Raw genomic sequence first — 14,693 nt, 5'->3', positions numbered from 1 at the left:
TTCAGTAAGACATTGTCAGTTTTTCAGTCACTTCGAATCCATAACTTCAAAAAGCTGGTTGGCATTTCCTCGCGTCTTGCGTTTCCCTTAACAGGATGAGGTATTTACTCGAAGAGATGCTTTTATTCATCACTTCTCCCCTCAGTCTGATCAGATACGTGATGTTGCAACTTAGCAGTGCAAAATCTTGATGAATGCCTTTCTGAACTCAACATTAAAGGTGGTGTATATGATAGGATTTACAGCACTATTCACGTAGCCCAGCCATGTAAAAGCATTATACATCTCCGCAGGAACCTTGCATTTGGTGCAGTGTGTGTTCAAGATATGGGTGATGAAAAACGGCAGCCAGCATATGATGAATACACCTGAGGAGAGATGAGAAAAAAAGGGAGAAAGTGAGGAAAATTAAGTGTAATAAGGCTCGTGTCAGATGTTGGTATAAGTGGCTGATGGAGGAGTTGAAAACAAACATTTCAGGACAAATTCTGTTTGTTGCATCACTGTGTAACTTGTTTTTCAAGCCGTGTTTAAGGCCATGGCAAAAATACTGACATAGAGACACATGAGACGGCGGCTAAGCAACTGTTATGCAAGGTTGTGGAGAAAAAGTAAACGTCACGAGTGCACTACTGCGACAACGAAGCCCCAATCCTGAACTCCCTTAATGTATTTTACCGAGAATATATTTAGTAGCAATTGTGGCGATACTTGGGTGAATTTGCAGGATCAGAATGAGAATGAGAATCAGTAATGTTATTGCCAGGTAACATAAAAAAACAACAACAAAAAAACACCTTTTAAAGAACTATGAATGTTTTTGTGAATTGTTGCATATTGAAACTCAAGACAGATGATATCTTAACATTTCATACCTAAATGACTAAAACGAACTACATCAAGGGCTAGAAGAATACATATAAGCCTAATTAGCAGAGACTACCTGGTCTGAGCCTCTGGTCATCCTGGGTAAGAGGGCAGCTAGTCCACAAGCCCCCTTTGAAGCTTCACCATTTATGTTGAATATGTGGTGAATTACAACAAACAGTCAAATTTATTCTTTAATAGTTTGATCTGGTTAATGGAGAATGGTCTTTATGGAAGTGTCACACAATATTTTTGTAAGCTTATAAAGTAAATATATTAGAAATGAAGACAATCTTTTACAAAGGGTGACCAGCATTACCAAGGACAATGGCTAACATCTGGGTGGCCTTCTTCTCCTTCTGCTGCGAGATCTTCCTCTTGCTCATGGTCTTCACAGATGTCTGTGTCTTCCCATTAGGCAAGGCCTGTGTCTGGAAGGCTTTGGTCACAATGGGTGCTGGGTCTCCCAAAGTCTCCTTCGCGGGATCTCCGTTCTTCTCCGCTTTCTGTCCCTCCTCAGGTGGCGTGGGCGGCGAGGAAGTGGGACTAGCATTGGCTTTGTTGGGCATCAGCTGCTGGTGGCTGGTGGCCGGCGTGTCTCCAAGATCACACTGCGTCTGCTGCTTCTGTTTCTGGCTGCTGCCACTGTTCAGCTCATCCAGCTCCAGATCTTCGCCCTCATTAACGGCATCTTTGATGAATATCTGAACGTATTCAGGATCAGCAGAAAAACAGAAGGAGATAGTACATTTTTCTTTAAGCGCAACGTTTCCCAACCCTGGTTCTGAGGATCTGGCCCCATCACATCTTCTAATTCAGTCAATCCCTACATGGGGTCTATATGGCCCTTGGCAGGTTGCCAGAGATCACAGAGTGGCTGTGAGAGTTTTTCTCCTATCTAGTTGTCAAATTTAGATTAGCACATGTTCAGGAAACCCTATAATTATACACTCTCTGGAAACCAGAGGCTTGGAAGCAGACCCATTTCTTTTATTTGAAAGAAGGGCTCCGCCTGTACGTGTTACTACCCGTAAGGATGCTGCAAGCATTTATGCTTCAACGTAATGTTTTAGGGAATTACAGGCTTGAGTAAGCAGCTATCCCTCAAACCTGCCAGCTCAGTGTAAGAATGTAAGAATAATTGCTGCAGATGGTAGAGTATTTGATAGTTTTTGTTTAAAATGCCATTGAAGTGTTTACTCAAGACAAAGAAAAGGTCAACAGAAACCAGACCAACTGAAGACTGGAACCTTGAATTTGGACATTCAGCTGCAAAAGTGCAAGGGTAAATGCTACAACATATTTATCTTTAGCTCTGGAAAAATGTTGAGGTGTCTGCAACACTTACTCAGAAGTTAAAACAAGCTTGTGGCAATTAAATGACAAAGTGAGACAGAAACGAAGGCTGCATAGATAGTTTGTGATATAGCCAATAAAAACTGTCAGCTAATTCAGACAACGCTCTTCCAAAAAGACCAATAGTACTTATTACTTTGACTACAGCCAATTTAGTCTTTGAAAATAGTGTGTCACATTTTTAAATCATATGTTTGATCTACTATAAACAGTACAATGAGAACATGGTATCAGGTCCAATGGATTTGACATTTGTTAATAAGTATTGGGTTTGTATATTTCTTTGAGATTAATAGCATCCACGGTTTAAATTAAGCCTCACTACCACCGTGCAGTGCATGTTAGTACACAAAAAGCAAAAACACTCTTTGGGACACAGAAGCTTGCTGCTTGATAGTGGGTCAATTCTTTTGTTTTTCCGAATCTGTCGTGTTGAAGGACAAAGACTTCTAAAACCTGGGGACCAGGATTGTGAAATACTGTAAAGTGTGATACACTAAAAAAAAAGTTATCGCACATTTACCCATAATTTTAAAGTTAAAAAAGTACACTTTAAAGTCAATATCCTCTAAAGAATCTAACAGTTTCAAGGTGACAACTTTTTCTTTTGGCAGAAAAGCAAAGATATATCCATCGGTTCAAGTGTTATTAAAAATAAAGATGTTATCAAGGGAAAGTAAAGAAAATACACACCACTTTCTTCTTGTTGACAGGAAAACTCCCATTAGATTTCACAATCATGGTGCACAACCTGACATCCTCTGGATGAGTACATTTATCCTGAAAGGAAAACAGCTGTGTCAGCCAAGGAGTGGGTACAGTGTCCGGGCAAGTGACAAAAGGGCTGTCTAAGCACAGTTGCTCAGGTCTCACCGCCTTCTAGGACGAATGAGGCTACACTGAGCACTGGCTGTTTCACAACAATCTGATCTGCAGCCTCAGATTTATTGAAAGCGAAATCTATTAAGCTGACAGCGCAAGGAATTGTTATCTCAGATTATTAGCAACTGTTTAATTAAACCATTAAGACTATATGTGGGATCTGTCAGTATACTGAAGTATAATCATTAAAACTACAGCATAAAACATGTGTATGTCAAAGCAACGTAGTATGATGAGTTACATAAGCATAACTCGACTTCTGCACTGAAGTCCACTGAGTTCTACTTTTCAGGAAAATGAATGACCAGAAGACGCAAAAGGTCAATCATGTGGAATTATTATTAATGGTATGTGGTGGGTTTTGTCCAATAAATGTGCCAGTTCATATAAAATTAACAATAAAATTGGTTTCTCAGATGGAATCAGCTATTGTTCCATTTCCATGTAGGAGGAGGGAAACAGTCAAACTGCCCGAGTGTTGCTGACCCTTGCTGTTTCAGTCCCTTGTCTTGAAATTATCCATTGTTCATTCAAGAAAATGAATCCTCCTCTTGTATGGAGTTTTCTTTTGATGCCCTGTGTAATGCAATCCTTGCACATAAAACCATTAAAAAAAATTAGGTTGAGTAAATTGAATGCAGTTTCATAGATACACAAATAAAATGGAAAGACAAGGGATTTTCTTTGTTCTGATGTTTCTTTCTCAAAGTTGTTGAAGAGGCATATTCTGAAATGTTAAAAGCAAAGAGAGATAAAGAGAACTGGTATAATAAAACATGTAAATCAATTCCGCTTTCATACGGAGGCCATAAAAATGCTGCCTCTAAACGGGGGCCGCATTGTTACAGCCACTCACCTTCAGTGAAGTGGCCACATCGGGGTCAACAGCCTGACAGACACGCTGCTTCGGCTTCGTGTTTACACGTTTCCGCCGCTTCCTCAGGACCACATAAATTTGCACATAAACCAGCAGAGTGATGATGAAGGGAACATAGAAGGAGACGATGGAAGAGTACACCACAAAGGCTGGATTGGCGATCACACAGAGAGACTCATCACGAGTAGCTGAGGAGAAAAAAAGCACTCGATGAATAAAGACTTCAGTGTACAAGTATAGGTGTAGCATAACTTAAAGCTATGTTTGGCTTGATCTGAGAGCTGCTCTTCGATTTTAATCCCTCAAAAATAATGCAAGCAAACATGTAATGTTTTCTGCGCTCATCTCACTCGGCGGTCATTCACATACGTCCCTCTCCCACATCCAGTGCAATCCCATCCCTCTCAAGACTGCCTTGCATCTTCCACCCAAGGCTGCCTCATAATTTCTTTCGTGTGGCATTTGGAGATATCTTGTCACCCCATTTTTAGACTTTCTTGCACATGTTGCCTTTTAATTTTAGACTTGACTTTTGAATTCCTTGCACAGTACAGCAAACACGCAAAGGTTTTTGGACAGTGTCATCTTGTAAGTCAACCTTAAGGCATCAAGACCAATTAACCAGATGAATACAAAGACCCTAAAGATAGCTTTAAGTTTGACAGTAGTCATCATAAAAATGTTACTGGTCGTGGATATGCTGTGGATGTCAAAGATACTATTCAATTTATGTGAAAAACTTTCACAATTCAACTTCTTGAGCCACAGCCAGTCCAACATGTGATCATTCAGCATGTGTTCATTCACTGGGGAGGTTAATAATGTGGAGGTGGACTATTTCGTGTCCTTGTTGCTGACTATTTTTATCTATTATATACACCTTTTACACACATATAAAAGTTTAAAACATCAAAATACAATGTACTGCATTTTAATACTAAACTCTTATCTTATTTCAAGCAATTAATCAAAGACACTCAAAAGCACAGTGACTGTGAAATGAGGGAAAACCAAAAACCAAAAAAAAACTACAGCACCTATTCTTAAAGTGCTGCACAACTTTTCCCCATTATATAACATTGTGGGAATTGGAGGGTCAATGCTAGTCCCTGTGTCATGTGCCTTCTTGGTCACTGCAGTGACATACTGTGTAATAATGCAGGTGTTAGGTCTCATTCATACAATGACCAATTTACAACTATGTATTTTTTTTCACATTTACTGTACAAGCATGCATTATGAAATAGCAGTCAGCAAATATAATCATGATATACTTATATCATTCTGTAACATTTTTACTCATTCAGGAAACATCAAAATAAAAGGAGAGCAATTACGCCTTTTGCTTTTCCACCACTACTGTGCTTAAAGAGCTTATGACACCATATTCTATGTTAATTAAATTATTTTCACCGTAGGAAAATAACAGTGAAAGGCATAATTCCTTTCTTTGAATGTGCACTGGAATGTTGACCCATTTCACCCTTTATAGAATTTTGCACGGTTGAAAAATAAACTCTCTCCGTTCAGTGGTTCATGCGTTCATGCTTCCTGTATAAACTGGCAGTCAGTAGATTATTTGAACGGCCTGAGTCCCGGCTAAATCGACATTACATCAAGGAACTCAAAGGGATGAGTGAAGCTTCAAAGTGACTGGATGAAGCCACAGGAACCGGTCAGCAACATGTACAGCAGATGCGTCCAACGAAGCCTTGAGGTACTTCAACGGTAAAGCTGAAGCTCTTCTGTGTAGTAATCAACTGAAATTATTAAGTATTTGAAATCTAGTTTACTGACATGCATTAGTAATTATAAAAATATACCTTACGCGAGTGTTGAAGAACATTTCTGTTTCAAAGGGTATAGTGCAGGCATGTGATTCTCTTACCTGTGTTATTCAGGCCAAACAGCAGGGGACATGATATGGCGAATGACAGCACCCACACCACAGAGATCATTACTGTGACCCGTCTCCTGGAGCTGTAGCGGGTGTTGTACAGCATTGGCATTGCAACCGCTGTGTAACTGGAATTGGAGGATAAACAAACAATAGTAAGAATGTATGAAACCACAAAAAAAAAAGCACGTGTGATGACATTATTTGGATGCAGACGGTCTTGTTTTGAGTTATTTATTTTTGTTTGGTATTTTCTTCTGGAGAATTCCTTTCTCTTTCTGCCTTCAGTTCTCCTCCATCATCAATAAAACTTTCAAGGAAGCCAAACAAGGATTTCTGATCACATTATGTTTGGTGTGAATTCCATTTGTATTTTCAGCCTAATTTGTCATGAAAATAAGAAATTAAATTCTCTGAAACTGGCTGGTGTTTTTTCTTAGTCTCACACAGGAAGGGCCTTATCATTTAACCCTGCTGATGTGGTTCACCTTATTAGTGATCTTCCTGTAAAGCGAATCTGAAGCTTGATATCTCATTCATTGATTCCTGTGTTATCTGGGAAGAAACACTTAAGACATAAAGTCAGGAAGCTAGATCTTTTAAGAGCGTACTCTGAACGGGTGTCTCTTTGAAAACATGTTCAAGAAATCATGAGAAATTTCAAGTAATTGCATTACGACATGCTATCAGTGCAGCAAGCTCCATGGAAACACTGCGACAAAGTCTCGGGTCGAACAAGCTGTGTGACAATATACAGAAGTAAAAGGTCTTTCCAGGAATGGTCTGACAGTGTGGTGACCTCAGAATGTAATTTTCCAATATCTCTCTGGTAGTTTGGTGGCAAGACCAGAGGAGCACATGCGGTGACTTGCAACGTTGCACACAGAAAAACACACATTTGACTAGTTGACCGGTGTAAAGAAGGAAAAGGCTAAGAAAACAGTCAACATTTTAAATGACTTATCGATAAGGATCTTAAACATTGTCCCCAGACATATTGTGCGCATTAACAGCCCTTTGAAGCCTTGAATTTCCAGGGACTCTACTGGAGTTGAAATAGTTAAATAAACACTGGAGTTGAGTGTGGTTAGATAGCAGCATCAGCAGCTGTGCAGGTGAATATCAAAATTCTTGAGTTGAGTGTTGTTGTGCATTGTAGTCAAATGATTATACAATTTTTGTTTTCTGACATAGCCTATGTTTATTTTACTTTTATTTGTCTTATTTATTCAGAACAGTGCAAATTAATGAAGATAAAATCTCATAACTTTACACAAGGTTGCAGTAAATAAGTCATCCATTGTCCCAAACATAGATGAAAAAGATAACGGGTTACAGATGTAAATAAAAATAACAACTGTATAATATACAGTATTACTATAAGCAGTACATTATATACAAAGAGAATGATGACAAATTAATTTTGTCTGGATTAAACCTACCCTAAAGTGCTATTATTTAGTGAAATGCTTTCTACGCAGAGGATGTTATACATGGCATATAGTTAAAGTACCTGATTTTCTCAAAGTTCACAAGTTTGATTGTTAATCAGACATGGTTTATCCTATGTCTTAAAACTGACCAAGGTGGAGCTTTCTCTGATAGCCACAGATAAAGTATTGAAGTTTGTGCAACCTTTAATAGATAAGGAATTCTGTGCAAAGAAGGTTTTTTTTAAATTTTATGTCATCTTAGTTTTTTCATTTGCACACCCAAACCTGGTTTTGAGAGAACTGATCTCTTCGACTTCCCATTGCTGCTCTAAAACTACTGTCTGATGTCTGATGATGCTTTAGCGCCTACTCGTGGCAGTTGACTGCATGACAGTTAAGTGGCCTTGTACGTGAGTAAAATACAAATTGTTTAAACAACTAATATTTCACTTGCCAAGTTGTGACTGAGGCTTAAACAAGGCAGGTTAATTAAAATCAGACATTGTAATGAGAGTTATTGTGTTTGGTGGGAAATGTGACCCAGGCATTTCACTACAAACCAAAATACATCTGTTTTTGGCACAGCGACAATGCTGTTAGCTGCAATTTGAGTAATTTTATCAACTTGAAGAAACTTGCAGAAAATTGGAAGCAACGAGCTGATGTTGCTTAAAATATTAATAATTCATTCTCATCTATCACTCATCAACATGTAAATGCATTTAAATTGGGAGTAAATAGAACATTTATTTTTGTTGCAGGAGTGACTCAGTCCCTATCTATGTTTACTTTAAGACCTTATCTCTTTTCCACAGCTGTTTCATACTTATGTGAAGTTTCTTCGCCAGTTTGTTTAATTCTTGTAGTTATCTGAAAGCTTGCAGGACAGATCTGTAGAAAAATCTGTGGGCTTCAAAGGTATGTAGAAATGTAGAAATGCTGCAAAAGCACAGCCATTACAGCATAGCCGTCATCTGTGTTTACCTCCCCGAATTCCCTTGAAAATAACCCACAAACACATCTGCACACATTAGACGGGCCTCTGTGTTTTGGCTCAGTGTTCAGCTGATTATGCGAGACACCGGATGACATATTGCTGTTTCATATTTCATTCTTCAAATGGTGCATATGCTGCAAGATCACATTTGATATTATAATGTGTCCATTTTGGAGGCAGGATTTAGGCAAATTTGAAGACTGAACAAGAATGTGATTTCAGGGAGAAATAACACAATGGGACAAGCAAGTTTTAATTACAGAACACCTCAATTTATTTTTCACTTCATCAAAACCAGGCTGGGAGCTGCTGCATCAATAAATCCGTGAGCAGGTTTGGAAACACCCACTGGGTGAGCATAACTTTACCGGAATAGAAAACTAGCCAGCACATTAATTTAATCAAAAAATAATAGATATAGTATCTCTAATTTTTTGATTGAATCAATGTGCTGGACAACAGCCAGTCTGAATAAGAAGAGTTTAAGAACTAAAGACTGTATTTGGAAATTCATAATAAAAAGGAGGGTGAACTTTCAGCTCTATTTTCACCAATCTGACTGTAAATGCTTCAGAAGTAAAAGAAAGATAGAAAAAGTAAAAGGCAGGGTCTCCTTTGTGATAAAACCACATTTTATGATTAAATGCTGAATATGACTTCTTATCACACGTAAAGGTCAATCTGGGTTTGTTTTTTCTAGAAATACCATGTGATGTCTGGAGGTCATGTATATTTGTATTCACTCATATTTAGATAACTAGAATTGGTACTTTTAATGAGTACATTTCCTCAATAATCCATTCCTTTTTGCCATGGAGTGAATTGGGGTGGATGCTGTGCTCCCAGAATACTTCCCCGTAGTGTCCTAAGTTTTAATTTAATTCAGAGTTCAATATTGGCTGAAACTTTGTGATGCGCTTGTAACATCTGAGCCCAACCGTCCGTGCTTTTCTGCACACCGACTTTCAAAAGTCCTTCTGCTCAGATTCTGACATTAAACAGCTCAAATAATTGGAGGCATGGGAGAAACCCCCAGGACACATTTTCCTATAGATGACTTCAAGCAGTTTTATTTTAAAATGTGGTGGGGATGGTTTGTGCTCAGCTTTAGGAGTGAGATGAGTGGGAGTGCACAGTTGAGAGGAGCCATGCCAAGGTGACTCTAATCGGCATAGCTGTCGAGTGTTGGCTAACGATTCTCTCTCCGTTTAAAGCAGCGGTATGTGGAATTCTGGATGACGCCTGCACACCATACTGGAGTATAATGGTGCTTGATTGTACTGTTAGTACTCTGCACATGGTGAAAACTCAGGGCAATGATTATCAGCAAATCTGTAAAAGATTGAGCAGAGAACGAAGACACAACAGTTACCCAGACAGCAATAGCTCCCCTGTTACATAAATTAACATAATGTTGTTATGAATCAAATTGATGGGTCTTTAACTGCAAGCTACAATGTTATTTTATAATGTAAACCTTAGAAGCGTTAATTTGCATCCTAGTGTTTGGAGTAATTTACTGTATATGAACACATTTTATTGCAATATATATTAATATATTATTCATTATTGCAAAAAACAAGTTTACTTCATGTATCTAAAGTCTAAACCAAAACATCCTGGCAATAGTCTGGTGAAAATATTACATTGCAAGTGTTGTCTGAATCAACCTAACAACATGATTCTGGCAACCACAATTGGAGTTTGTGTAAATCAGAGTTGGCATGTGTAGATTGTAGATCACCTCCTTCGCAAATGTAGGCTCATTAGTTCTTCTGCTTCCAAGATGAAATGAGGAGCTGATTCAATTGGCTATTGTTGGAGGACAGCTCAACTATAACAGCAAATAATACAGATTTTCTTCTAACGAGAGAATATGCTCATATTATAAGAGGAAATGCATCTCAATCACCCATCATAATTACCTCCACATTTGGTCTGCAGAGTTCTTTTGAATCAGACCAGCAGAAGTTTAAAATAAAGCAACTGTGAAATGGAACAGCATACAATCTTGAGCAGCTGAAGCTGGCTTAAGAATATATAAAAAGTAAGTCTCAAATTAAAGAGCTGTTATTATTACTTATTTTACAAGTGGCATGTAGGGGGGGACATATTTGAGTGTGTGGAGAAGGCGAAACTTAACAGCTTAGGGGTTGAAGTGTTTTTTTAACTACATATTTTGTCATGTTTGTTTCCTTTGAGAGAGCAGCAGGGAGAAGAGATGATGTCCAGGGTGAGGGAGGTTCTTTAATATTCAGCTGTCCTTCTGTCATCAGTCAGTGTGAATACCTCAGAGGGGAAGTAATGACTTTTTCATGAATTGCTTTGCCACCCTTACCACCATCTGCCACTCCTTCCACACTGTGCAGAATGGGGTCAGGAGGCTGATCAATAAAATAATTCAGCAGATGAGGGAGGTGAACTTATATCAGCTCTCAAGGCTCTACAGTCCCGACAGAACCTTCTTCACAGGATGGGGGATTTCTGTGGTCTTGATGAAGTCGCTTGAGATGTGGACATCTAGCAATTTCAAGTTCTCCACCTTTTCGACCTTCTGTGCGTCGATCTTCTGAAGCTTGATATGAATTCTTTGGTCCTTCTCAAGTGGTCCTTCTCCTTCTAAAGGTAAAGTTCTGGGTGTCCTACTCATACATCCTGAGTCATTATTAGTATTCCCAAGTAAGCAGGGGGCTGGCTCCCTTTCAAAGCAATACTGTATCTAAATGTAAATTGGGATCGTGTTCGTCTCATGCATGTTTCCAATAATCATTTCCACTACACACAAAAATTATCTACCATGAGATTATGCTATTTTATTATGTCTGTATTGTGATTAATTTTAGAGTGAGGAGAAATTGTGTCCATGGATGACCGTGGTGGATGTTTATTCCCCATTTGTAGGTTTCAAATGAAGATTCTGCAAGCAGAAAATCACAGTATGTCAAACACAGTGGAGATATGTGGACTTGAAGCATGTCTTCAGATCAATTTATTCAAACACTTTGGATTCCTACTGAGAAAACAAAGTTTGTACACCCTGTGGTTTGAACACTAATAACTTCACATCAGATGAACAGCTTCTCTGAGTAATTCTGCAATGTGCAAACTACTTTTATTGATGCTTCTTCAGAGTTGGCATAGCTTCCATGCCAATTAAACAACTTAATAACCATTTTTATCTTTTGGCTATACTAAATGCAATTTATAGGGCAAGATGTGCATAATTAATCTGGCATAATTTTTTCACTTTCCCTTGAATTTAAAGCTGCTGCAATCAACGCAATGTGGTAACTGTATGCACAAGGGGTTGCTCCTAGGAACAAGCCCAGAGAGGCATACCTCTGTAGTTTTCTTCACTCTGCAAAGCATCACAGAATTTTTTTCTTTCTGCCCCACATTATTGTATAGATTCATTTTCTTGACCCGCATGGTGCAGTTTGAGCATTTCTCAGCAAATGAGATATAAAAACCGACCGTATACGTCCACTTGGGCACCTTGCGGTAGACAGAGGCCAAGAAAACAGTATGTACATTTTATTTTACTTAATTGCACCTGTCTGACTGTTATTGCATTACAATAAAAAAAAAAAAAAGTGTCGCAACCCCTAAGGTTTGTGTAAACTCATGCATTTTCAATACCAGTGTATCCAGGTAATGTTTTTGTGGCAATGGAGTTGATCTCTGCAAACCATTTACGCAGATCGCTAGTCCATACCAGGGCAAACACACACACATATTGACACCCACAGAACATTTCAGGCAGGGGTCTCAAACGCAGATCATGGAGCCCTGCATGTTTTCCATGTCTCCCTGCTTCAACACTGCTGATTGAAATTAGCGGCTCATTATCTGGCTTTGTGCTGAATGTGATGATGAACCATCAGGACATTCAAGTGTGTTGAAGAAGCGAGACATGGAAAACATGCGGGGCTGCCACGCTCCAGGATCTGAGTTTGAGACCTCTGAGCTAAAAGGAGTCAAATACCCAGAAAAAGCTCATGCATTCATGGGGGGAACATGCAAACTCCAAAGATTTGAACCCACAGCCTACTATGAGGCAAGAGCACTAATCTCTATGTCATCATGGAGACCACAGAGTGAAAATATTTTCTCTAATAATACACACATTTGAGAATTTTTTTGGACCATTTCATATTGATCTTTTCATTGATTAGATAAGTTCCAGGGCAAAACCATTGTGAATTCACAGTTGTGAATGTTATTACTTATATTACTGAGACTTGGAAAAAAACAAAGTATGTGCTGAGTGATTGTTATGGCGGTGTGGTTCATTGTGTTTGTAGCTAAAACTCCTGGTTTATGTAAGTTGATGTTTCACCATTCTGAATAAATAAAATACACCTGATATCTCGAACAGTAGTACCTGATTCTTCTGCTCATTAAGTCTTTTTTTTTTAAATTTTCGCTCACTTCACACGGAAGTGATTCACTGCTGCTATTTAGATCCCTAAAGATGAGTGAAAACATGTTTTATAGGCTGCTGTTTGTTTATACCTTATAAAAAGTGTGTAATTGCAATAATTTCCATATTTTTCTAATCACATTATATTCTTGTTACACACAGATGAGATTCTTCAACTGAATAAATTTGAGTGTTCTGCTGTTATTTTGTGATAATTAAATATACCACTGGTGCACAGCATTTTCTTTTTCTACAAGTTTTTGGTTCAGGAAATTGCTTATAATTTGCATTCCTAAGTTGGACAATAATAGACAGCTGCTGGGATTCAGTGGATACAATGTGATTATGTGCATTTTAAGTTAATGGTGCAATTTCTATGATCCGCTTCAGCAGGTTTGCAGAGAATTTTATTCTTTGTCAGTATTTTTCGAGGTTGTCTTTGACATGAATGAAGACTTTAAACAGTGACAGTATGACTGAAACTAGATTTAGCTCACAGTCGACTGACTTGGAGATTCTCACATCGAGATGAAATTACATAAATTCTCAAAAGCCCCGGTCCCACCGCACACAAGTGCCGGGACGGAGCGGAGCGGTACGGAATAGAGACCCCGACCGAAATTTTGGGTCGCGTCCCCACTGCAGAGAGGAGCGTTAAAAGTGGGCGGTGTTATGAGCTCCGCAGAAATGTGACATTATAACAGAAAAGAAAGTCGTCAGATGTAGATCTTATGAATCCTCTGTTGTTGTTTAAATTCTCCACTTTGCACTGTTATTTTTTGCTGCGGAAAAAAAAAAAGTTACTTTTTGCAGCAGTCATTTTTTGCAGCGGAGAGCTGCAGCGCAACTTCCGTGTTTGTTGTGAGAGAGCGAGCGCTCCGGCCACTTGCCCCGCACTCGAGCGCTCGGGTGTGGGGCAAGTGGCCGGAGCGCTCCCCCCAGTTGACTGAGGCACAGACACGGGAGTCTGAGCTTTCTGCTCAAACGCAGGAGGCACTCCACTCCGGCGCTGATCGCGGTCCAGCAGCACAGCGCCGGAACACGGAGGCGCCGAGCTCCGAGCTCCTTTTCATCGCTTCCGCGGTCCGTCCCCGCGGTAAAGCGCCACTGACCGCGGCTGAACAGAACGCTGACCGCCTCTGGAAAGCGGAGCTGCCGGAGCAGGGTCAGCGCCGGAGACGAAAGCTCCAGACTCCGGTGTCCCGGACGCGCATCCACGCCACGGCGAGCGCTATGCTGCAAACAGAAAACTCCAACGCGATGCAAAGTCCCGAGCCCCGGTCTCCCCCTGCCTCAAGTCGCTCTTTCACAACAAACACTAAAGTTGAGCAGCAAAGAAAAGAAAATGAAAATAAAAACAACCAGTGCACAGCTGACCACACTGACAGCAGAGGATTCAGCCGGCACATTAAAATATTGAGGGCGTGTAGTAAATCACTGACCAATCAGCAGACAGCAGCTCAAACTCAGACCTGTTCCATGGTCCCCGGCACCCCAACGGAAGGGTAGCGGAAAAGCGGTCGCCTTTGGAGCGGTTTAGACCGCATTCCTGTCGTGACACGCGAACCGGAGCGGTTTAGACCGGTCTAGGCCGGTACTTTTTGTGCGGTGGAAACGGGGCTATAGATGCAGGTTCTATGAGGACTTTTAAAGCTCCACTTAGACTGATTTAGCAGAGAGGTACTGTGAGAAAGTGACAGCCCTTTCTCACGTTGAACACAGCTCACCTCACGCACTTCCGGGTCCTCGGCGGAGCACGCGCCGCTGAAGGAGCTGTATTTCAGTGGGCAGACGGCAGGTGGAACAGTCCACTGGGTGTAGGGGTGCACTGTTTGTATTTTTGGATGTAAATATGTATAGTGGGGACTGGGTGATGTATCACATTAATATAATGTATATATTTTGTAGATAAGTATGCTTGTTTAATGTATGTGTACTTTATTCATGTATTTCTTTGGTTG

The 14,693-nt window shown here is 39.9% G+C and overlaps 1 protein-coding gene across 1 annotated transcript in view; it reads right to left on the bottom strand.

Annotated features, from left to right (window-relative positions):
- Positions 1–171: 171 nt before the first annotated feature.
- drd2a (dopamine receptor D2a) overlaps positions 172–14,693 on the bottom strand; it is a gene marked incomplete at its 3' end in the record, with an annotated part of 31,544 nt that continues 17,022 nt past the window's right edge. Inside the window, exons 3-7 of the mRNA XM_080510266.1 lie at positions 5,871–6,007; positions 3,962–4,170; positions 2,917–3,003; positions 1,187–1,571; positions 172–368 (exon numbers count right to left, since the gene is read on the bottom strand). Coding sequence (XP_080366392.1) covers positions 172–368; positions 1,187–1,571; positions 2,917–3,003; positions 3,962–4,170; positions 5,871–6,007 — 1,015 coding nt within the window. The remainder of the gene's footprint in view (positions 369–1,186; positions 1,572–2,916; positions 3,004–3,961; positions 4,171–5,870; positions 6,008–14,693) is intronic.

The sequence above is a fragment of the Blennius ocellaris genome, assembly GCF_963422515.1.
Source record: "Blennius ocellaris genome assembly, chromosome: 2".
In the NCBI taxonomy this organism is placed as follows: Eukaryota; Metazoa; Chordata; class Actinopteri; order Blenniiformes; family Blenniidae; genus Blennius; species Blennius ocellaris.
This window is presented reverse-complemented; position numbering and strand designations above follow the sequence as displayed.